The following is a 27,031-nucleotide window of genomic DNA, read 5'->3' on the forward strand; positions in this document are numbered from 1 at the left end:
TCATTGATATAAAAACAAATTATTTAAAAGGGATTGCCATAAGTATTAATATACTTTATAATGCATTACTTATATAAAGAAATTGATTTTATTAAATTTCTTTTAAAAGATACAAACAGAAAAATCACTTCGAAATTGTAATATCTACCACAATTCTTCTTAAGATATAGTAAACTTACACACAATAAAGAATAATATATCTATGCTACTGCAAATAAGACTTAAAAATAATTTTGTCTAACTAAATGACAAAAATAACATTATTTTAAAATAAAAACTTATCAAATTTTCTGTTTTAAATCTATTTTAAAATAAATAGAAAGAATAGTACAGAAATGATTTTAAAAATAATAACTAACTAACTAATTACTATATTTAATATTCAATATTTTAATACCTAATTCCTTTAATATTTAATAAATTCTTAAATCCAAATTGATTCATTATAACAACCCTGTCGATGCCTCTCTCCGTGTTTTTTTTTTTTGGAACAGTCTACATTGCTTTATATTACTCTTTTATTATTTTGCCATTTCGATAGATTCAATTATACTTATAAAACATATAGCAGTAAAAAACCGTACTCTACATTGATAGTCAACAAAAATTATACCATCTGCATTTCAAGAACCCTTGGCTTTAACTGTTAAGGGAACTGTCTTCACCTCTTTTGGAGAAGTCTATAATATTACTTTATATATTGGTTTGCTTTTTCATGGTAGTCAGTCATAATTATACCTTCTATATCCTTTTGAGTTTCCTTTACTAAATAATGGATTTTATCATTCGTATTATCTGCATTCCAAAGAAACAGCAGCTATAACATCGAGAGCACTGTCTTCATCTCTTTGGTAGAAGTTTATATTGGAATATATTATTATGTATTGGTTTACAAATTATGTTTGGGGTGGTGTATCATAATTTTACCATTTTCATTTCAAAAAACGAAAGGCATAACATTTTCTGCAAAAGAAAATTACTTCGCCTCTTTTACACCAACCTACTTTTGCAACTATTTCCAGGAGTCTTTCGAAAGCATTAGGGTATGTCCGTGCTTCATATCTAGTTGTAAAATGATATAGAAACTGTTAAGAGGTTATTTAAACTATATTTATTCACATGTTGTATACTTTATTATTTATAATAAGGTTAGACTCTACTTATAAAAGAATAAAAAATAATTATTTTGTTAATTTGTCATCTATTCATTAAACAGCCCTCGTTTTAAATTATTTTTGTTTTTTTTTAATACTTTCAATAAATACTTTACTCTTATTGTTAATATATATATATATATATAAATTGCTCAAAATAAATATATAAAACTTCATTTGAATTTGAATATGCTTGCAAGTACATCCTCGTACAAATAAAAGTCCTTGCTATTAGTTTAATTAAATTATATTGACTTGAATTTTATTTCTTTTATTTTACTTTATTTTTATTTTCCTTTTTTTATTTTACTTTTTTTTATTTTATTTTTTTTTTTATTTTTTTTTTATTTTATTTTTTGCAAAACTATTTACACTTTAATAAATATTTAAGTTTTACGAAATCGTTTTTGTATCCTATGAATATATAATATAAGTCATTTATTTATTTAGTAAAGAATTTATTATTTTTATTTTATTTTTATTCAAATTTCCATTTCCTTTATTTATTTTTATTTATTTTAATTTAATTGGTTTTATTTATTTTTAAAGTAATTTGCCTTGGACCGTAAAAAGTAATTAATTATTGCAAAAAGTTATTGTGCGACGCACTCTAAGCCAGGTAACAGCTGGTAGAAATTTTCCGAAGGTAGGATCCCAAGCAAAATTTAACACTGGCTGGGTGGTCGCCAGTCCAATTGCTAACGCCGTTATTGGTCGCTACTAACATTCCGAATGCAAAATTTTTCTCCTATAGAAAAGTCAATGTACGTTTAGTATTTTTATATATATGTTTTTATTTACTTCTTTTTGTTTATTTTTTTTTTTTGTTTTTGTTTTTAACCCATTTAACAGTTCATAAATAATACATATAATATATACACATATATATATGCAAATGTATTTTTACTTTTTTTTTGTGCCTTGTGCTATATTCGATACCATTAGCCAAGCAAATTTTTATATTTAAATATGAAAAGAGAAGCATCCTTTTAGGCTACAAACAACTTCAAGTGATACTTTGCCAACAAACCAAATCAAAAAAAAAAAAAAGAAATCTATATAGAAAGTTTGTTTACATTTTATTTAAAGTATTTATCTTGGAAAAATACTTTTTCGCCCTTTGAAACGTGCTGCCGCTGTAGGTATGAGTAAAGGATACGCTATTGCTATTGCCTTGGTGGCCTGTACTGGTGGCTTGGCTTGGCTTGGCCTGTTGCTTGGCACACTATAAGCCAGCCGCATAAGGTTTGCATTACTATGCGCGCCTTAATGTATACTACTAAATATTTACGTTAGGCTTTATTACTATGACGGCAAGCAAGGAGAACTCTTTTATTTCAATTTGTTTGTATAAATATTTCAAATAATCATACTGTAGACTATAAAAGTTACTGACTTACAGACTTCTATTTTAGACTAAGTTATACTCGTTGTCGTTGTTGTGGTTGTTGTTGGTTTATGCCATAAAATTGTTATCTGCGTTTTTCTTTCTTTCTTTTTTTTTTGTGTTTTGTTTTTGGAAGCATAAAAAGGTATATTTTAAGTCAAAACGATTTGTGGCAGTTTTACTTGTTACTCAGTCAAACTCAATTGATATTTATGTTACATAAGCTAAAAGTTGTTAAGTGTATGATATCATATGCATATGAATCTGTGTATATATTACGAAACAGTGCTCTGACAGGACTAACTTTAACTAAACCAAACTACCGTACTATTTTACAAAAGTCAGGGAAGAAAAATACTATCTACCTAGTAAAGTTTTCTGTTCACTTGTTTTACCTTATGCAGTTATGACTTTGCTTCCTGCCACATATAAAAGTTTGTATCTTAATTTAATGCCTACGACGTCCTACGTATAGAAGATATCCGCATGCTCGTATGTAACCATGTATAGATTTTTCTTAACATCACTCCAAGCTCGTAATATCATCGCTAGATTTGTAGCAATTTTTTACATGCTGCCACCTTTTGCCGCTTATGTAGTTTTTTGTATAAATTATTCAAAACATGTGCTTTGGCTGTGTTTATTGCCATGAGTGCGATTGAAAAGAAAAGTTATACGTTGAGTGTTTTAGGCATGTTAAACTTTTATCGCTCTCATGTAGGTAACAAATTTTTCCTATTGAATTTTTTTCCCATACTCGTATCGACGACTTTTCTTTGCCACATCAAGCCATTAAACCAAAGTTACTGCAGTCAGATAGTCTACCTAACTGTTTAACTGTCTCTGGTAATGTTTGTAGGTCTGTCATTCATTGTAGCAATTCTATTCAAGTAGTCGCAAAAAAAAAAAATAAATTGAAAAAAAAAACAAATAAATAAATAAATAAAACAAAAATTGTTACAAAAAAAAATATTCATTGCAAAAAATAAAATATATAGATTCCTGGCATTTTATGTGCCCTCTTAAAATGCCCATGAAATGTGATATGCTCCAAGTGACTTTATTTGTATTTTGGTGTTTTGTTGCTCCTTTACTGCCATTTCAATTGCTGCGGCATGCTGACAACTTTTCACTTTTAACAATTTTCCTAACTTTCTGTATAAAAATATCCATTACAAATGCTTCAAATTTATTTCAGATGTGAACAATGTAGAGTGTGAGTTTTAACCTTTTACTTCACGCACGTTTTAGCAAAGTATTCTATTTTGAAGTGTCTGAAGTTAGAATTTTTCAATTTTCTTCCTATCTACTCTACTCTACTCTACTGTATTCTAATATGCACGATTACGATTATTTGTGACAGCCTATGAAAATGAAGACGTTGGCTGCTGGCATATCTGACTGGCTTTGGTGCTTGACTTTGGTGCTTTAGTTAATGTATGCAATAAAATAGAAAAGTTTCTTTTCCTTAAGTTTTTATTTTTGCACTTTATTTATTTGTGGCAATATTCAAATTGAAATGTAAATGATATTTACTATTTCCCAACAATATATGGTATGGGTGTCACTTTACACTAGAGGTGTTTTAGTTACTTCACTCAATATTACTGCATTTATTATTACTAAATGTTCGGAAGCAATTACTTTAAACTTGATGCTTTAAGTATTGTCAATTTTTAATATTATATATCATGCTTAAATATCTTCAAAAATAAAAGATCTTACATACTATAGTACTAATAATAGCAAATAAAGCCATTGGAGAGGTGTGCTACGTTAGGCAGAAACTCAATAACAGGTTGTTATGGCCATTTGAGTTATAGTTTGAGCAAGTAAAATAGTAATACAATGTGTCAATAGGCTTAAGTGTATCCTTTAGATCAGTGACATATCCTTAGTAATAGTAAAGTAAATAAAACATTGATTGATTGGGAAAATTCTAATTTCAGTATATTATTTTAAAGCTTATGAATATATATTAAATACGATACTATTCCACTGAGCATATTAGAGTATTGGCTGCTTTGGGTTAATACTCGACAACTAGTCGATACATAAATCTCAATCATAGCTTGACAAATGTTTATTCTTAAGACGTTGAGTGTTTGATGTTTGCATTCATTATTCTACTGAACGTCTCACAGTACTGATTGCTTTTGAGCCAGCACCGATGATTAGTCGATACATAACTGCCAAAAGCTCGATTTCAATAGGTGTGACAATTTTGTTTGTTAACATATTCAACATAGCTTTTATCGTAACATAGCTTTTTTAATTAGTAATCAGATTGCTAGACGAATATTTGCTTATAGTTCTTAACATAGCTCAAAAAGGCAACCACTAATATCTCTTTGGAACTTTCTGTATTTGATGTACAAGCCTTCAGTTATCAACTAACTAGAGCTTCGTCACTATCATCGCTTCATAACCATTTACATGACATCAGTATATTGCCTATTGACAATACATGGACATAGTAACGTCTAACCACTGAAAATTTTATTCAACAAACTATATACTTAGTCCTACGAAATTATATAAATTATGATATAATAATATACTCAGGGACAGAAGCTTACTTATAGTTTTTACTATATTTGAAAAAATGAGAGCTTACCTCTTATATTAGCAGTTAAACTAAATGGTTTTGTCGGTTCATGAGGATACAAAAAATGTAACTTTTACCTCAAATCCCATATATCCTTCATTGTTTTATAAAAGGTTTTGTAGTCTTATTCAATGGATATAATATATATAAACTTAAAATAAATTTTTTGAAACTATATGAAAACTAAAAGTATATTCAATTTACAATATTTCTTTTAAAGTAAATAAAAGCATTTATATTTAAAAATTTAAAATTGAAGTATAAGGAAAATAATTTAAGAGTGTTTTTTTTTTATGTTTTTGTTTTTCTTTTTATTTTAAGTGTATCACCATTTGCGCTATATATTGCAGAATATATACAACAAATACGCTATTGCATATATAATCTATAGTATAAGGATATGCTTCAATATAGTATAAGAATTTTATTGTTATTTGCTTTTGGGTACCTTGTGAAATGCTCATACAAAATTCAATAGCTTTTCTCCATGTACGACGTTGGATAAACGTAAAATCGCCAGTTGCAGTGGTTCCAGGAGTCACCAAACCTTAAAGAAATAGCCATAAACTTAAACTTTGCCGTACATTTATTTCCTTGAGTTCTACTTACATTCGTTTTTATGACCAACTAAAAATTTTAACATATTTTTTTTCTTCTCTTTTATAATATTTTTTATATTCTTTCACTTCTTTTACTTTTGCCGCACAGAGAAAATCGAGGGAAAAAATTAAGAAAAAATTTAATACATTAAAAGTGTCTGAATTGCTTTAAAGCTCCATTTTAAACAATAAACTGCTCCGTAATGTAAATGTAAGTAGTCCTATATGTGCAGGCATAAGGTAAGACCAACAAATTTTGTTACTTTCGGCATAGACGTTGTCATTCTCCACATATGCACGTAGTCAGGTAAGCCAGTCAGGAAGGCAGTCAGGATGGCAGACAAGCAAGACAATGCAAGGATATCATCTCCTATACATTTCATTCAGTAATCCAAAACGAGCCTTTCTAAAGCCTTAGGTATATTTTTAACGTGTGCAAATGTGTCTATACATGTCGGCAATTCTCTGTTGTCTAATAACATTTTTCATACTGTTTCGTTGTTTCGTTCTATTTTTTTATTTTGCGAATTTTGCTCTACTCGTACTTAATATTTTCATTTTCCTTGGTTTTTTGACATTAAAATATCAAGTTTAAGTTAACAATTTTCGTTTCCTTCACTATAGAGTAGATTTGTTAGGAACTTGGTTTCCATTCGATGGTATTTTTAACAAAGAAACATTTTTTTAGATTTACATTTATTTATGTTTGTATTATTTGTTTTTTTTTATTGACTTCTGAATTTTTTATTTAAGAAAATATTGTTGCAATCTTCGTTCTACTTACTTTTTTCAAACCATCTTATCTTATTTGGCACATTACAAAGATTGCTTTATTCCTTAATACTTCCATATTTCATATCCTACACTTGAACAATCTTAAATATTTAATGTAATTTTCGCTATTTATTTACTTCATAAACACAGAAATGTGTGAAATATGTTATATCGTTATGTAACAAATAAGTTAACATAAAAATCTAATAAAAATTATTTAACATTAAAAATATTTATTTAGTGAAGTTAGTAAGCACTTTACTCTTGTTTTATTTTATATACATATATATTTCTGTGACGACTGAAAACATTTATTCAGACACATTCTACATAAAATTTTTTATGCCTAAATGCAAATTTTTTTAGTTTATTAGTTGTTTTTAGTACAGTTACGTAGCACTTTTGCTTATTTTTATTGTCTGTTGCCTAAAATAAAATTTTCTTAGAAAATTTTCTTGCGGCGGAAGTTTGGTCTCCCAAACGAGAGCCACAATATGCAGGGTCACAATTTTCGACATTCCTAACCAATTAAAGTTAGCTCCTTAATGGAAGGATCGCGCTAGCTGTGATTAAACCCCAAAAGTACGCGGGTAAATTAACTGTATTCATTTCTTTCATTCGATGTAAAATTGAATTTTCCAACTGAGGACTGTATTCCAAAGAATAGCAAAGATAGCGCTTGTTTCCTCCTAAAGAGGAAACTATATGCCAACTTATGGCTTCAATTAATACCAGGAGAATATCTTAACATTCCAATAAAGTATTTATCGTATTATTATACCGATACGTTTGTGGTGTTAAGCTTATTCTGCAGGTAATCACATTAAAACTCTCTAAAGCCTGTATCTGACTTTTATTTCTTCTTACAACTTTAAAATTTCTCTTATAACACACGATATTCCATATTCAGTGTATTGTAAACCCTTCAGAAAAGCAGAGATGGTAGCCATAACTAAAAATTTTGATTGAATAAATGTACTGAGATTCAAGAAGATAATATTGAAATGTAAAATTATATTTATAACTATATATTTATTCGTACACAAACTTATTGAACAACACAGGCTTATTCAATTCAATTTAAATTCAACTCGTTTTCTTTTATTTCAAGCCATAATAAAAAAAATCTCATTCATAAAATATTTATTAATAACTTGACTTACCGCACATGTAACTTTACAGCATCTACTAAAAGTGAATAAATAAAGTTTAACTATCAAAAGTATTTCCGAATAGTTAACTTTGCGGTTTTCCTTTATGTGCATTAAATTAATTAAAACAGAAACATGCAAACCTGAAAGTATGCAATAAAAGAAAGCCATGCGCCACATTTCTATAGCTGAATTGCAGATAAAAATGCAGTAAAATGAAAAAATATGCTGTAAAGAGCAAAAAAAAAAAAGAAAATAAGAAAAATTCACTTTATGAAATTAATAAAAAGTAAAATATTTTAAACCTATCAACACAATGCGGTTCCATGTAACAACGTCATCTATCAGCAAGCATCGTAAAGTGTTAAAAAAATATAGAAAAAAAAAATGAAACTCTTAATAACAACAACCAATGGAATGCACTACGCAGATACAACTTACGTCGGGTTGTGGTATCCCTGGTTGCATATAATGCAAAAGTATGAAATATGCAATTCTAGTTACTGAAAAATTATTATATACACTTTTACCTGTTTTAGGAAGATTCATAGCTTATAGCTTTTTTCATATCAGCATTTTTTTTTCATATTCTGTTGATTAGTTTGCTGAGCACATCATTGACTCAAGTATAAGTGCTTTGCTTGTTTGCTTACTGACCTTTAACATAAAAAAGAATTCTTTTCACTTCACTGATTTCACAGTTTTCTTTCATATTTTAAATATTTCTGTGCCATATTCGTCCTTCAACTGGCTGCTCTACCTATAACTGTGTTTAGTCTATTGATAATTTCTGCAACTTGTTAAATATTTGTAATATTTTTAAGCATATTAAACGCTATGCAGTGAATTCTCTACAGTATTTGCTGAATGCTGCATGTAGCACAAATGTATGCTTCACATTATTGTTATTTTAATTTTGTACCGGAGCACACAATCGCACCACATACGGAAATGTTGACTCATATCTGTGTCGGCCGCATACCCATGTCGATGTCGATACGGGTACCATTGCCAACATGCACATCTCATATGCATGTCTCTGTTGTACGTATATATATGTATGAAGAATTGTTTAAAATTACAAATTTACTTGCTTACTTGTGTGTATATTAAATAATGGAAAACCTTTAATCGACAGCAACATATTCGATTTTAATATTCATACGCTTTATAAATTCATAAAATTTTTCTCAACAACTTTGGTGCTCAACAACCAAGCATTGCATATTAAATATACACATACATACTTATACATATTCAGTGAAAATGTTATAGATATGTATCTTTTATATCCCATCCATCTACATTGCAATCTGTCTGTGCTATACTGTGTACACCACATGCTTTTTCACTCACTTGCAAAACCAGCGAACCAAACTAATAATCGGTAACCAATGTTGGTGGTAAGCGACAATAATCAAGTCCGCTCGGTTGCAAATCTTATTGCAGTCCGTGAGTGAGTACGCAACAAATTGTGCTATATTGTTGCCGCTACCACTCGCCTCGGTTGTATTCTTTCTCATATTCATTCATATTGTATTCAGATATATATTTATAAATATGCTTTATGATAGCACTAAAGTGCTATGTGTTTTTTCTTTTTTTCTCAACATTCTGTGTTGGTGGTATAGGCAACAATAACGAATATACTGTGATTGTTTATGCAAAATCGTAAATATTTATTTTTATATTTTATCTCAACAAGCGTGTCAATGTTAAATAATAAACATTAATATTTATTTTTTTTAAACTTAATATTTTTAGTTTATAAAAATTAAATGTTTGTTATTTACAAAGCACTTTGATTTCAGTAATGCAATTATTAGTATGAAAATATTTATTACTCAAATTAATAAAATTCATAACTACAATTAATTTTTTTTCGATTTGTATCTTTTCCAGATATATATAGTTTATCTGATATGCAAAGTAAAAATAATAAAATTTTTAATTAAAAGAAAAAGGAAAGACACTTAGGGCAACGCACAGATCTATGGGTGATGTGAAATCAATGTGAAATCTGTAACAGATTATTAACAATAACTTAGATTTATTTAAAACAAAAACTAGTTGCGTGAAATTTAAAGACCATATACCTAAGTGAATTTTCTTGGTTTTAGGATTAACGTAGCTTTGAATTTTACGTGGACTTGATAAAAACTATGGAGTAATAATTTCTTCACTCTTTCGAACGCTTTTCTTTTAGTTTATTTGTAGTTCAATTTTCGAAGTATTATTACTCCTTTATCAATAATAGGTGAATTCAGCGGCTTCAAAATGCTTCAAAACAACATCATGTCTCTTGCCAAAGTCTCTAATTTCCACGCAAAAGAACAACACTATTCTGTTGCTCTAGAAAACTAGTTATGCAATATCTATTCATCTAAGAGGTGATCTATTGTAAACCTTCATTAGAAATTTTAACAAGAATTTCAGTCATCCATCAAAAATTGGTTGTTAAATAAAGACTTGGTAATTGTATAAACATATTTCAACAGTGATGTCATAGATTGTTGCAATATCAAAAGACTTTAGCTGAATACTCTAGCAAGACACTTTAATAAGAGACTATAACTTTAGCAATAGACTTAAGCATAACACTTTAGCAAGAGACTAGTATGACACTTTAGCATGAGACTTTATCATGACACTTTAACAAAATACTTTAGCAGAAGATTTAAGAAGATGATTTTAGCATGATACTTTAAAAGTAAACATTACAATAAAACTTTAGTAGGAGACTTTAGCAAGAGTAATTACCAAAAGACTTTAGTAAGAGACTTTAGCAAGAGACTTTGGCAGTAGACTTTAGTAAGAGACTTTAGTAAGAAACTTTAGGTAGAGGTATTAACAGAAGACTGTAGCAAGGGACTTTAGCAAGAGACTTTAGTTGTTTTGTTGTTTTTTGCAATACTCCGGAGCGGTCAAACACACAGATTGGTAAATATTTTAGAAACCATAAGTTAACAATAATTAGTTGACAGTTTCTCAGCTTTAATTAAAAATTAACATTTATATCATACTTTATATATCTCTGTTAATATTTAAGTGCGATGTCATTAATTCTCAATAAAAAAATTTTTATACCAACTTTATGCATAAAGTAATGATTGTAGATGCAATAATATTGAGCACTAAAAAATTATTGATAGAGTAGTCATAAAGTTCTCACATTAAATAAAATCAGCTAATTAAAATAAAGCAATAAAGTTGTGTTTTATTTTTGTTGTAATAAATTTTTTTTCTTCAAATTATGACATCCTTATCCTTAAAGCTATTTATTATTTTAACTTGTGACCTAAAGTTTTGTGGTTGGAAGTAATTATTACTTCTCTCTATTAACATTTTGCTGAAAAGTTTATAAGTAAACATAAATTTTTTTTTTAAATTAGACTCCATCTTCTGATGTTGTTCTTAGCAACAATTTCCGTAACTTTTTCTCTTACATAGTCTTGACCCTTTTTTTTATTATTTTCAATTACCGCTAAAAATAAAACATAACTTTATTATAACATAAAAAGTTGTAGCAATAGAAGCATACCTTCAGGCTAAGAAAATAACATGACAACTGCAATGTTAAGAAATTAAGTTAGAAAAAAAAGGATTATATCTACAACTTTTTCAAGTACGACAAAATATTGTAAGAAGAAGCGCACTGAACACACTCATTAAGCAAAAATACAATTTTTATACTCATGATATCCTTGCAGTGTTGTATTTGTGTTCACATAAGCTACTAACACAAAAAAAGAAATATAATAAGTAGAATAAAAGTAAGGAAAAAATTAGAAAAAATATTGTAAGTTATGGCTGCAAATGTAAAAAAAATAGAAGAAAAGTATGCCAAGCACTCACAAGTTTTCTAATTTCAACCAAACAAAATACGAACGAAACAAAAAAAAGTGTTTTAATAAAATTCAGCGAAGCTTAAGCAATGAGAAGATCTTTACGAGTAGCATAAGCAGGACACATCATCGTTGATAGGAGCAAAAAGTGCTAGCAATAGTTCCAACAACAACTGTTGGTAGCGTGTAAGTAGTAAAAGTACAGTACGTTTTCAGTTTCAGCAGAAAAAAGTGTGTTAATGCACTGTTTTAGCACTTCTAAGCTCCTTAAACTGCTGCTGCTGCTGCTGCCGCTGCTGCTTTTATTGCCTTTGCTGTTGGCTTACTTCTCACTTAAATTGTTGGTTGTTAGTTGTTGTTGTTGTCGCTGTTGCTGTTGCTGTTGCTGTTGTTGATATGTAAGCTATGAAGTTCTGTTACATTCAACTCAATGCTTAGCAACTAAACGATATAACTGTTGGAACTAAATCCTGCTGTTTCGTCAACATTGCGCCTGAAAGTACTTTACGATTTTTTTCCATAAACATTTTCAGATTAATATTATACAAAATCTGATATGCTGTTCACTTATGTAGTACTTTAAATACCACTATATATGTTGTGTTTATAGTTATCTATACAAATCCAAAATTTAAATATTTTCACCCCTGTCGAAATTTGAAAATCTATTAAATTTCTTAAATACAATTCTTTGAAACTTACATATATTTAAAGAGCACTTCTGCAGATTAAATATTTTGACTTCCTTTCCGTTTTCACAAATATATATATATGAGTATGTATATGTTTTTTTTTAAGTACATGAAAAATATTATAATCCCTTGCATAAGCACAACATCAGGCTTATTTGCTATTATACATTTAAGATTGACCGGAAATGTTATTTTAATTTCCTGCCCAGCATAGCCGCCTGTTTACATTCAAAAAATGTATGCTAAATATTTGATTAATACACATATGTATCCGTGCCCCATGCCCATGTGTTTATAATTTTAGGGACGCATATTGTTTGTTATATGTTATTGTCGTTTTTGTAGCTTTTAAAAAGAACTTTTTTTTTGGATTTAATTTTTTTTTCTCTAAATTTTGTACCGCACATATGCAAGTTGAAGTTGCACGTTGATAAGCTCTGTTTCCTTTTGTCACAGTTTGTTTTTAATGATTACTTTTAACGTGTCTGCGTGCACACAGACACTTACATCCTACGTATACGCTTTATATAATAATTTTTTTTTTTTTTGCATTTGTAAGTTTTTCTTTCTGTATTTGTTGTCTACACTCGTTAACTTCGCCTACATTTACTAGTTTTCATTTACCACATTTGTTAAACATATGCTCTGATATACGTTTTCTAATATTTCTAACTATGTTTTTTTTTACCTTTTCTGCTTTTTGCTATATTCATCTAAAACATTTTTTTTTAGTTTTTTCTATGATTTCTTTTACTCTCTGTTGCCTGGTAACTGGGTCATTTTTAGTTATTGTATCTAGTGACGTGTACCAGTAGGCATATGCCAACGAGCCTGACGATATGCTGCTGCATACAAAAGGCCGCGTTCTGTTCTTGGGTAATCAGCATACGTACTAGACCATAATGCATAGCTACGAATAGAAAAGAGGTCTGGCAGCTCTATTACATGTGCTACATTTATTATGTGCTTTTTGTTATTGTTTTTCTTATTGCTGTTGCAATCAACGCCTTTAAATATGCAATGTTATAAAAAGTTTACATAAGTTAAATTGAAATGTTTTAATTTACATGAAAAGTAAAATTATTTAAGTGTACTACTTGAAAGATATGAGAGACAATGAAGAAGTTATTGATCGAAATTTATATTTATATATATTTTCTTTAAATAAAAATAATATTGAAAGAGATATAGGTTAGGTTAGGTTCAGAAGGCGCGTGCTGACAATTGTCAGCACTTCCACTCGAGTGCATATATTGCCCATTGTGATGCCCTCAAAAATTTTCCTAGGAGAAGCGAGTTGCTAACCTTTGTTATCCTTGTTAAACCATTTGGTTTTCCAAATGAAATTGAGAAGATCCGACAGGCTCGTTATATCTTCCAAGCCAGTGAAAAACCGGCATTGTCTCCAAGATATTGAAGTCGCCTTGTCTGCAGTTCTGGACAGAGACACAGGAAGTGTTTGATAGATTCTACCTCCTCTTCATCTTGGCAACTTTTGCATTATCCACTCGTTGGAACTCGCCACCGTTGGAGCATACCCGTTAATACTCCAATAATTACATGAACTGCAGGTTCGCTAAAGTCTTAAAGGCTTTTCGTTTTATTTTTGTCCAAACTAGGCTATAAGGTTTTAGCCACTTCACAATCTTCGCGGTTAGTCCATAAAGAGATATAGTATAGAAATAAAATTAAAATTTTATGAGATCTTTTTTTCATTCCTGAAGCTTTGATCAAAACTAAAAAAATTTTATATTATCAGTTATCACATTTAAACAAACTTTTGCACTTCTCGCAATTAATTTTTAATTCTTTTGCTAATGGAAAATTATAAAACGCCATAATGTATGCTTTTAAATTATTTAGAATAGTAAAACCTTGCCAAAGACGCAATTTAAATAACCAACAAAAAAAAGTGTATGAAAAATACGTCGCATATAAATTTGACACCAATTGCTGCCACACGTGTACGTAAGCGCAGGCAAGCAACAAATATAATAACAACAAAAACAACCAGAACATAAGCAATAAAAACAAAACAATAGAACAGTTAAAATAACGCTTAAGAAGAGCACACTACGTACACACACACACACTCACATACACTCCACACTCATTCCCAACAAAAGCAAACCAAAATAGCTAGAATATTGGCAATTTCGCTATTATCTACAACAACAAAACAACAAAAGTGCAAATAAAGCCAAACAATAGCAACAAAAACAATGGCTGTGAGGTTAGCTGTGGCGTGGCGTGGCGGTGGCATCATCAACAATGGCAACACAACTAAAAAGCAACAGAGTGTCATCACTCTTTGATGTTATCAACATTAAAGTACTTTGCGGTTTATTTTTTTCTTCTTCATCTTTTTGCTCTATTTTGCTCTTTCGCATTTCTGTTTTTTTTTTTTGTTTTTTTGCTTTATATATTTATATTACATTTCTCCAACAACACTAACACATGAACATTGGCAGTAACATAATAACGATGTTTATTTTTTGACTTCATATTTGACTTGAACTTTTCACAAACGCTCACACACATACACATATACGCACACAAAAGAGCACGCACACTTTTCGATTTTTGTATATTATTTTTATACCATTTCAGCTCACTCCTCTCTGGTTTGTCTAGTATTTTTTTATTCTGGTAGCATAAAGCAATTTTATCTAAGCTCAAAATTCGAGTAGCAAACAAACTGGAAAAAAGTACTTCACACACAAAATTACCCTTTTCAATTTACTGCTCTGGTTTGAGTGGTTCTTAATGTATGAATAAAATAAAAATAATAAAATAAAATAAAATGATTTGACTATGTGTGTTTGTGTGTTTAGTGCTGTTTAGGTGCTGTTAACAGCATTTTTTTATAATAAAAAGTGTGCGCTTTTTACTATAGAAATGGAAAAGAATAGTGCCTGGAAACACGTTAAAATTAATTGGTTAGAAAATATTTTAAGTTTATATATTCATAGGCATTACAATTTAAAGGACACATGTGAATTTTGAGGTTAGTTTTGGCTTTGATTTTCGCAGCGTGTCGATCATTCTTGACTAATCGAGTGAAATCTTTAAAACTTTTAATGAGAAAGTTTCTAAAACTTTTTCATTTCATTTGAAAAAATTTTCTACCCCAATTAGCCCCAATTACTCTCTGAAATTTTCCCCCTCTGCTTCATAAAAGAGACAAACATAATTTTCACATTAATTTTATTATACAAAAATCAAAATATAATTTATTGCTTAATTTACTTCGATATGTGATAAAAAAATATTATGATAACATTTTTATCTATTTTTATATTTTCACTTTATTTTTGGTATTTATTTACTTTACTTTGATAAGTTTCTGATAATTAACTGAAGGGTTGAGTTCGCTTTGACTTTGATATTAACTTCCAACCCTGAACATATTCGATATATATATTTTCGTAACGATTTTATTTATTAATATAGTAGCTTAATAAGGTGTTGAATGTGCATAAATGTATATATGTAAAAAGTTCTAAAAACCCGACGAAAAGCACTTAAAATAATGAGATATACAAAAATATGAAATGTATGAGATAATAAATATAATTCAAATTAATAACTTCATAAAATCATGTATAATTTTATTGAAATATTTTAATTTATTTTCACTTAATTTTTATAGTACGAGAAAAATAACTTATCCGCATATACAAAGATTACTGAAATATATTCAAATTTTTAATCTATTTCTCTTTACCAAGCAACAAATATGTTGTTTTATTCTTATTTGTGGTAATTCAAGAAATTCATACCCAAAGTTTCTTACTTCTCGAGCGATTTCCAATTAAAAATAATTTAATTCTCTCTGTTCTTCAGTAAACATTTATTAACTACTTGCTACCTCTTTCAACAAACACAGTTTCTGTATTTATTGCTTCTCGACTGACGTGATCAAACTTTTTGGTAGTCATTGACTCACATGCCATCACTTTCACCAAGTCCTCCCCTCCCCTTTACGACTAATGTCATTATAAAAATCGATTCTTACAACTCCAATAAAGTAAATCTATTTTAACTAAATTTTTTATGAATATTGAATCAGCTTTAAGAACGTATTCATGATTAAAACTAGCAAACCCAACTTCCCACCCCCTCCCCCCATTACAATTCTTATTCTAATTCAAGTCTATGTATTTGTATAAACTTAATAACTTTGTTATTAAAAAGTACACATATAAGAGTTAATAATAAAGTAAATGATTGTTTAATGATTGTTTACTAATATAAATATTCAAAATAAAATATAAGGAAAATTCTCCTAACTATAGGAGATAAAATGGTAATAAAATAATCAAGCAATACGTTTTTATTATTTTTTTTTAATTTTTAATTCATCATTAATTATCAAAATTTTTTCGAAAGTATTTAAGTTCCTTTTTTTATATCTTTTTAGCGTGGTAGCGACGAACTTCTTAGTCAAGCAGCAATCATGGCCCCGGCTTCAGATAATAATAATCAAGACTTAGCCACGAAGAAAGCCAAATTGGAAACAAATGCTGTATTAGCTACAGTTGGTAAGTTCAATATTTTATTTGTTTTGATATTGAAAATAGATATATAGAGATTTTTATTCATAAGTTTTGGAACTTCACGTTCATTCAATGATTATTGAATTTATTTTCTAATATCACTGCGTAATTCATTTAATTATACTGATTTAAAAATCGTATGATAATTGTTCTTGCAATCACATCAATGTAAACACAATGTACAAATCAAAAACGACAAATTTGCAACAATAACAATGTTGTTCGTTTGGACATTTGTTTAGTTGAACACTGACTGCAGACATAAGTGTAGTGATAGGTTTTGCTTCATTTAAAATTAGTTTATATCAGTAAACTGATATAAAGTAAGTAAGTAATATTTACTTACTTAGTTGGCCATTACAGACGTGATGGCCAACCAATCCTGCCACTGGATTGGTAGTGCCGTGCGTCCCCAAATCGTAATTCATATATATTAACAAAGATTTAAATGTTAATTATAAATATAATAGTACCCTGGAGATAACTAAAGACTATTTATAGTCAATATATAGACTAAATATATTGGTGAGAAAAATTGTTATTTTTTAAAAAAAAATTTAAAAATATATAAAAAATTTTGTCATCAGAACCATTTACTATAAAAAAAGGAATAAAATAAAAAATAATAACTTCACGCAAGATGGTATTCCAACTTGGACGTTTTCGATTAAGAGTATATTAAATTATATTAACGCCTTATGAGGCCCTATGCTTCACTGGTAGATGAAGATGACAGAATAAGAAATTGTATAAGGATTCTATATAATTTGCTTATTTTTTTGTCTGCTCTTCTAGTGTAAATCAATATATATCATACTCCATTATTTAATATGCTCTCACGCTCAAAGCGCATAACATAGCCTTTTAATATTTCTATTTTTATTATATGACTGAAATTATTAATTAATACTAAATATTTTACTGATAGCTGTGGTTAGAAAATACCAACTCTTAGCTATTTCATGTTATAATTAACGTTCCAATAACCGAAAAATAAAATTTGCAACATATATTGACCACACATGTAAGTCCACAACATATGTGCCACATCCTTGAATTGTAAATAAATTAATTAACAGACGCAAGCAAGGAACAAAAGCAAATTTTTCAGTAAACCACAAAAATGGCAAACACTGAAATCCACAAAAAAAATCAAAAAGTCCTTAAAATGATATGCAAAATAAACAATTCCATAAAATCAATCAGTAACAGCTGAAATCTACACTTCGCAGTCAGATAGAGATAGTGCACTGTGCCCGCCGCTCCGCCAAAGTATCGGTTTCATGAAGAAAATGGCAAATCATAAAATGACCTCACCAGCACATTTGACTCTTTCACTTAATATTTATTGAACCTCAACGGCTGTGCACATATAAACCTATATATTTACCATCTATTTTATGTAGACTAATTTATATTTGAACCATAAAAGTTACCGCCAATATAAATATCATTAAAATTCGCCCATAAATCAACATACGAAAATAATGAACGCAAACACGCCGTGCGCCGCCAATACACGTTTAATATATGACACAGGCCGAGACCGACCCGACCCTATGAATACACCACAGATATTGTAGTGTTGTACAGTTAGTGTGGTGGGTATTGGTGTGTATGCATGCATATATCAATTGTGTACAGTGAAATTATTAATTACACATTTTACGACCGATAATGCGTAGCTGGTAAGAGTTATGGCTACGTGGAGTGGCCCACGTAGAGTGTACCTACGTAGTAAATTGAAATCCTTAAAGCGAAGGAATTACTTACGTGCAGAAAAACTATGTGAATAAAATCTATATTATGAAGACTATAAAAATGAAGCTTTTCATAGTTCATTTAAACAAAAATAAATTTAAGAAAATTAGTTTAAAACTGTATATATTGAGTGAATAACGCTTTTGCATTAAAGCAAAAGCACTCTAAAAAATTTTAGATGCATACTTAAACGTTTTAGCTATATAAAATGATTTTTTCTTTTTTCAAATTTGGTATTTAGTATGTTTAGTATACATTTAATAATAGACTTCGCAACAAAAACTTCAGTCAATTAGACCCTCAATATCTTACTGATTGAATTATTTGAATAACTTAAATCAGAAACCATGTTTTAATAGATATCATAAGATTTTAATAAAAATAGAATGAACTATTAATAGTTACACCTCTACCAGAATTATTTCAGATGTCGAATCAAAGTTATAAAATAATGTTTTATTTAATTAGTAATATTAATAGTTCTCATATTTAGTTTTAACAGTATGTTAATATTTTATTAAATTGAAGTATGTAACTATTTATATAATTTACCTATGTAAAACAATCCCTGGAAGACCACTAGACCCTGAAGTACAGAGTACAATATGTGTGATTGCATTTAATTTTCGTGATCCTTATCGTACTCTACACAAATGCGGCAGGCTCCACTTGCACTTCTGTATAGTTATCTGACAGCCACTAGTTAACGAACTAATAGTGCTAACAACGTATCCTATTCCTAGGACTTTAAGTTTGGGTTGGACACAACATTTGACGCCTGCCACGTAAAATCAGTACCGCTGGTAAAGAAACTTCAAAATTGAAAACCGAATGTTAATGAATTCCGAAAACGGCATAAAGATTATAATTTAAGGATATGTGACTAAATCATAATTTATTATTGGAATTCAATGGAGCTCCTATTTCAGTAGACCAACTTAATGATCATAGATGCCATTGACTGAAAATACTTTAGACACTAACTCACGTTTGATTAAGCTCCACTACAGAAGATGAAGTGTTGGTATATCGGAACACTCAATAGGAAAGGAGCTTCTACTCAACTGGTGGATGCTGTCAATAAATGTAAGACTGATTACACCGTCATGCAAGTAATGCACTGGAAAAGATAAGGCTGCTTTAAAAGAGAAATTTTGGTATCCATTACAACTGCTTGAATTTGGATGTAGTTTTGTAATTAACAAAAGACTTTCGGTGGCTCCCACTAGTGAACGAAACGCTTACTTACTATCTACATTAAATAAAATTAATTTATCTCATTTGTTTTTATGTAGATTTTTATGTGGGTTTCTCTTTTCTTCGTTCAAATATTTTTGTGCTATTTCAATTAAATATTTAAAACTCAACCAACATATAACAAAAAATACTTTATAAATCTCACTCTATAACCATTTCTAATTACTCACCATAAAAATTTATAATACAGCCAGCACCAATATACAGTGTTCACATAAAGTCACCTTAAATTTAAAGCCATTCCCTACTCTTACATTATTTTAACACCTGCTATAGATTCCCATTACACACTCAAAGTTTTGCCAAAACACTTCAACTCCTTTTCGCAACATTTTTTCATTCAACCGCAAAGCATAATATTTATTTATTACTTTACAAAGGACTTTTCTATTAATTAAAAAGCAACAAACTTACATTTTGGTGCTACAACGCAGCAGGACAACTACCAGTTACAATAACACGAAACGCCAACACGCAAACAAACTTGACTAGTATGCATGCAAGCAAGCATGTGTGTGCTGCATACAAGCACTTTCGGTAATACAGACAAAGCCATAACAAAACATGATTTTGGTATTTGCACGTTCATTCGCCGTGGCTGTGGAGAAAAAAATGTGTATTTGATTGCTATTGTATTGCGTTATTTCGCCTTACCTTACGTTACGTTGAGTTGAGTTGAGTTGTATTACGTTACGTTACGTTTTTCTAACATTGGCATTTTTATAACCAAAAGTGAGGGAAGATGCAAAAAAAAATTTAAAAGCAAACGGAAATACAGTAACTGCACCTTAGGGTATTTTAATTTTTTGGCTAAAGTTTTTATATTAGCAAAAAATAAAAATATAGTCCTTTTTTTATTGAACGGTATTATGGAGTATAAGAATTTGATGTTATATTAAAATATCTTTAAAAAATTTAGTTAAAATTTTGAGTAGTAAAATGAATTTAAAGGAACTAATAAAGTTTATTCTAAATGTTATATATTATTTACTTCTGTAAGTCTACCTGAAGAAATCATTATCAGAGATTATTGAGTAAAAGTGCTTTAGACCACTATTCGCGTTTTATCAAACAAAAAAAAAATTACTGAAAAATCAATGATTTCTAAATTATTTTGCAAAAAAATTAATTTTCAAATTTAATTTAAATATTTTAATTTTTTTAGGGGTCTTATGTGGTACGAATCATTTTCGCGTTCAGTCTCCTGCACTCGCCAGAAAATGTTAATTAACTTTATCATCGTTTTTTTAATTTCTGTACGATTGTAGGAATCAAAGCAATTTTCTGTACTATTAAAATGACAATAGTTTCCTGGTCCAAAATAGATTTTTTAAAATAGTTTGCATTAAAAATCTTAATATATCCACATATAGAGTCTAGGTGAAGTGATTTTTTTGAGACGGGCTAACATTGTTTATGACTGTTTAATCATTTTAGGTGTCACCAATAATCTACCCTTCAATGCCTTATAATCGCCTGGTAATGTTTATTAACTTAAGTGTCTTTCTTCTTAAAACCTTTGCCTGAAGTTGGAAATAATTCAAGCCATTTTCATAGTATTAAAATCTGAGAGTGGATTCCGCTCCAAACTAGATCGTTTTAAATGCTAAACGTGTCATCGTAATAGGTCCGTATAAAGATACTAGGTGATTTAATATTTTTTATAAGACAGGTTGTCACTGATATATACCATTTACTAGCACTGATAATCTAATGCAATTGCAATGCTCAAAAGATTAAAGCTATGCTTATGTACACTTGATATTTTATTATTTCTTTAAAAAAAATATAGCTAAACATATATAAAATATATATATAATATAAATATATATAATATAAATATAAATATATATATATATAAAAATATAGTTAATTTCTATAAAAAATACATAAAAAAATCACAAATAAATAAACGTAATAAGAAATAAACATCCGAAGATATATACACATATTTTTTTTTAGTAGCAAAGAAGCACTTATTAATTTTACACTTCTCAAGAACTCCTTATGGCAGCCTATAATAAAGTGATAATATCAAAAATCCTTGCAATTACACTATAAACGACTTAATACTTTACAAACAACCCAATTTTTAAATATATGATAATCTTTATTCACAAACTTTTTTTCTTGAATAAATATTGCTTCTCTACTTAAAACCTATCTCCAGTAATGTTTTTAAACAAAAAGATAGGAACTAGAGGGTTAACAAACTCAAATAAACACTTACACAAGCAAGCATCCAACACCTTTGCATAAAGCGTACCATACAAACACTAATAAACAATGCATTATAACTGAACAAAACAGTAAAAGAAAAAAGAACAACAACAACATAAACTCATACGACAAAAAGCAACAATAATTTAAGCACTAAAAATAAACGAAAAAAATGACATACAAAACAAATTTGCTAAAGCTGTTGGCCAATGTGTCCATTCATGGCCACATGTTGCAGTCAACAGTCAATTGTATTCTTTCCATACCACTGAATCAATACAAATATGGCAACAAAAAAAAGCACGCTTATTCTGTGTTTGTGTGTGTAAGTTGTTTTTATGCTTGTAAGTATGTACTTTGAATACACGTCCGTCTATTTCTGTGCGATATGTGCGATGGAATTGGGTGGATTAGTAGTTGCACTAGATTGCGCTTCGATGGCGTTAGTAGCTTTAGTAGCCTGTACTGGTATTATATACACATACACTGATACCAACAACAAACTTATGCATGATTCAACAGACCAAAAGTTTATATAAAAGTAGAGAGTGAAAACAAAAACAAGAACAAAAAACAAATAAAAAATGTTTAGAAAAAAATATTCAAACAAGCAACAAATTTCACGTAAATGAAATAAAAGTGGCGAGAACATACGTTGACAAGCGGCGTATGTTGCTACAAATATTGTGCTAAAGTGGCAGGATATTTTGTGTGTAGCAGCATGTTGATTGTTTGCCATGCTTGTTCTTGTGTATGTGTGTCTATTTTGTTTTTTGTTATCATCTTTGTTGTTAACAGTAGAGAAGTAAGTGGTTGTACTGTGTTTTTGATATCAGTATTTTTTGGTATGTTGTAGGCCGATCTTTTGTTTAACAGCCATACACTGCCAGTGTTGATAAAACAAATATAAAATGTTAAACATAATAAATGTTTTCTTGTAGTTGAAAATAAATATAGAAGAAAATTCTATTAGAAAAATTTTATCTATAATAAATATTAATATAAAATAATTTAAATAATATAAATTTCCCTTAATGAATTTTGTGAACACGTATAAAGTAGTATATGTATATAAATTAGGGTAGTCCTATATCTCGATTCCTAAGTTATATACAATCGATATATACCATTTTAATATTAACAAATATTTTTTTTGTTGATATTATATATTCTATTTATTTTTTATATTATTTTATTTTTATTTTAATTAATAAATGCCGTGTTTGCTGAAAAACCTAGGTGAAAACTTTACCTAAGTATTTTGTTTTCAAAGACAAATTGCGGCACGTCTTAAAATTAATTTTTCTTGAAATTTTTTCTTCTCCATTTAGGAACTAGAAAATGGTATAACAAATCTGATCAGCAAAAAAATGTTTCATGCAGGGCCACCCTATTATATATATGTTATCTATATAAATATATATATATATATATATATATATATATGATATTATTATTTTCGGCCAAGCCCTTCACAACCGCCCTCAACGAACTCGCACTAACTTCTGACTTTCTTTTCTACTCTGTTCGTAGATGGTGGGGTTTCCATTATAATCGTTATTGTTGATAAGGTTGTCTACCTACATATCCTTAAAAAAATTTAGTAAACAATTCAATTTTTAACAATTTTTTTAATATTGAAAAAATGTTTCACACTTTCATATTTAATATATATACAGTAATTTAATGAAAATAAAAAAATGTAAAATTCTATATAAAATAAACAAATTTTTAGGTCGACAGAACCAAATTGAATAAATTTTTAATCCAACTGATTGACAATTTACTTAATTGCCTGGAATATCAACAGCTTATGTTAATTCTAACATATTTTCTACTTTAACCCCTTAACAATTTGTTATCTTAAGCACTGACATATCATAAATACCTTCGATACTAATATTTACATTAGCATTATCACCAACAGAAGACACATTACTTTGTAACATTTCCAAAGGAATGTATTATTTGCATACACTTCACTCTCATTTGATATGCATAGTTGTTTCTACAATACAGTACAGTACTCACTGTTGACAACGAAAGTGTATGAATAATGTGATATATGACAGCAAAGCATATCCTTACAATCTCAATGAAAAAATATCAATAATAATTTCTTTATATTTTTTACTCAACCTTCTCAACATTCAGTACATAAAATTTTTTTCCTAACAAATTTCAATACACAATTGTACACCTAACTGGACTTTAATATGTATCCTGCGTGAATAGTGAATAGTGAACACCTTTCACTATTCCCATTGTGTTACATGAAATATCATTTAGTGTCATTTTGCAATTTGAGTGACAAACACTTTTTAATTTTTCATATGCAATGTACACATACGTATACGCAGTATACACAGAATTATGTATAAAAATAGTTTAAAATTGCTTATTTAGCTGAAAATTGTCACTCAAAGCTAACTTAATTAATATTATACATACGTAAAAATTTATATTGAGCTCTAATTAAATTATACCATAATGTATTTAAACACAAAAAGATTGCTTACACAATTTTTAATTATGCAAATATGTATTTTATTGGTAAAAAATAAAGGAGAAAATTACTTCATATTTAAAAAGCAAAAAATAATAAAACATAAGTGCTATTTTGCACTCAATTTCATCAAAATATAATTTTCAATATAATAACAATTAATTTTAACCCATATTTACACAAACAATATATGTTTTTTTAAACTGAATCAATTTGCATGCTATAATAACGTACACAGAGTACCGCCTATAAACACAAAATGCTACACACAAAACGTGTGTAATGTGTAGTGTGTAATGCATGAACAATGCAAGCAGGACACATTACATTACTACACGCACGCACACACTATTTGCGTTCAGTGTTATTAAAAAACAATCATACGCACTGTTGCACCGAATAATGAAAAAATATCAAAAATAATGTTAATAAGCAAGCGTTAAAATAATAAATTCTTTGTGTTTTTGTTTTTTTGTTTTAATATTGGCAAATAATAATATTTAAATATGCTACGCTATTACAGATTGCCAATAAAATAATCAGCACATTGGCATGTACTATGAACAATATACGAAACAATATACACGTGCACATCAGTGCTGTGTAGTGTGGAAAAATGCTATATGCATTTCCGTTTCCGGCATGCACCTTCATGCATTTTCAATTAATCGATTAAGCGAAATTGCGTAAATGAAAAATAAATAAACAAATTATTCATTGCAAATTGAAAAGTTTACAAAATGTAATTGAGTAATAGCGTAAACGTAATTGGTTTTGGTTTGACTCCATATGCCGGAAATCGGAAGTAAAAATGGGCACTGTCATGCCATAAACATAGCCCGCGCACACACATACATATGTACGTATGTAGTTATCATGATCACGTATTTCGTAGATTTACACACAATCGAATAACATTCAATATGTGTGAAAAATCTTACCCATACACGTACGTACGTACGTACACACACATCATCAGTATGTATAGTTTGTTGCTTACCGTAGCAAATTTTAAGTAACGTTAACGTTAAAATTCACACAAAAGATACAAAATACACAACCGAAACCCTAAAAATAAAGTGCAAAATATAAAATAAAAATTGCGTATACGGCAAAAGTTAATTAATGACAATTTATATTCATAACACAACAACCGCAATGTTGTTGCCGACAATGATGACGATGCGTTGATGATTATGGTAAATGATTATGGGAACCAAGCCCATTAATGTGTGGATAAGATGTGTGCTCGCTCTATTGGTGATGCTTACACTACGAGTATATCAGTAAATGCTTTTAAGTATTAAACAATGTGAGAGATTTTTGTAAGAATTTTTTTTTTTTTGTTGTGATTGTGTGGAAATAATTATTATTGTTATGGAATTGAAATTAAAATGAATTATTAAAATTATTTATTAAAATTTTTTAATTGCTTAAACAATTACAATTTCTCAATTATTTTCTAAACCTGCACAAATAACTTCTTCTCTTACAATAGGCTTGGTGTTAAACAAGCTTTTGCCATAAAACTTAAACCAAATTTCTCAGAATGTACCATTAATTCATATATTAATATATATTTTAAACAAATAACTCATAATTTTCCATAATATACTATTTATTAGGCCATCGTTTAATATTTGAAACTAGTTTTGCTTAAAATTCTTTTTATTTGTACAACCTTTGGCGTTTCAAGAGGCTTAGAAAACTCATGAATTTTTAAATAGTTTCAATTACTGATGAAGAGAGAATGCAAATTACAGTATCTATATTTTACTTAAAGTGCTTTTATATATTTTCATTTATATACATTAAGTTTCATCAACAGACAGACAGGAAGTGGTCTGATATTACTTTAGCAGCAAATCAAGGTCGATCTGTTCTGTCACCAACAAGACAGAGTGCATGTGCAGTGCAAAATAGATGACCTACTCCCATCTTTGTCAATCTACAAACTTCCATGTCTTATAGTTATAGTTATAGTTTTGTACTCTTGTTACCCGCAAATCAAGACCAATTGTATTGATGCAAAGTAAGATTGTTCATCTAAATAAACACTTGCCATCTGGTTTAAGTTTCACTCATCTGTATCTAAAGCATAGTTACCTGCCCTTAGAAATGGATATTTTCTTTTTGACTTATTATCTCTATTTATTACATTATGTTTACATATGTTCTGTCCTATAAATCCACATATTATATTATGAGATTCTTAAAATGTTCTATTACATCAAAACACTATTTCTTGATTATTAGGTTTTTGGCAAATTTTTGCTTCGAATGTGGATTTTATGCTAACAATACTTTATTATATATATTTTTTAATAATTAAAATAAGTTTTTAAAAAATTAATTATTATTGAAGTTAATAATTGATTTAATTTTTTTCTTTGTTTAATTAAAGAAAATGCCACTTATCATGACGCCATTTTTTTAGTTTCTGAGACTTCCCTAACACATGTCTCCTTTGTTGATTCTACTGATCTTCCAATGACGTTCAGTTCGGAGACAGACAAGT

The 27,031-nt window shown here is 28.8% G+C and overlaps 1 protein-coding gene across 11 annotated transcripts in view; it reads left to right on the forward strand.

Annotated features, from left to right (window-relative positions):
• The window catches only part of LOC119681783 (polypyrimidine tract-binding protein 1), a 287,769-nt gene that overhangs the window by 144,925 nt on the left and 115,813 nt on the right, over positions 1-27,031 (forward strand). For all 11 annotated transcript variants that reach the window (XM_038095071.1, XM_038095072.1, XM_038095061.1 and 8 more), the window contains one exon: positions 16,634-16,754. In XM_038095071.1, the coding sequence (XP_037950999.1) occupies positions 16,634-16,754 (121 nt within the window). The remainder of the gene's footprint in view (positions 1-16,633; positions 16,755-27,031) is intronic.

The sequence above is a fragment of the Teleopsis dalmanni genome, chromosome 2, assembly GCF_002237135.1.
Source record: "Teleopsis dalmanni isolate 2A chromosome 2, ASM223713v2, whole genome shotgun sequence".
NCBI lineage: Eukaryota > Metazoa > Arthropoda > Insecta > Diptera > Diopsidae > Teleopsis > Teleopsis dalmanni.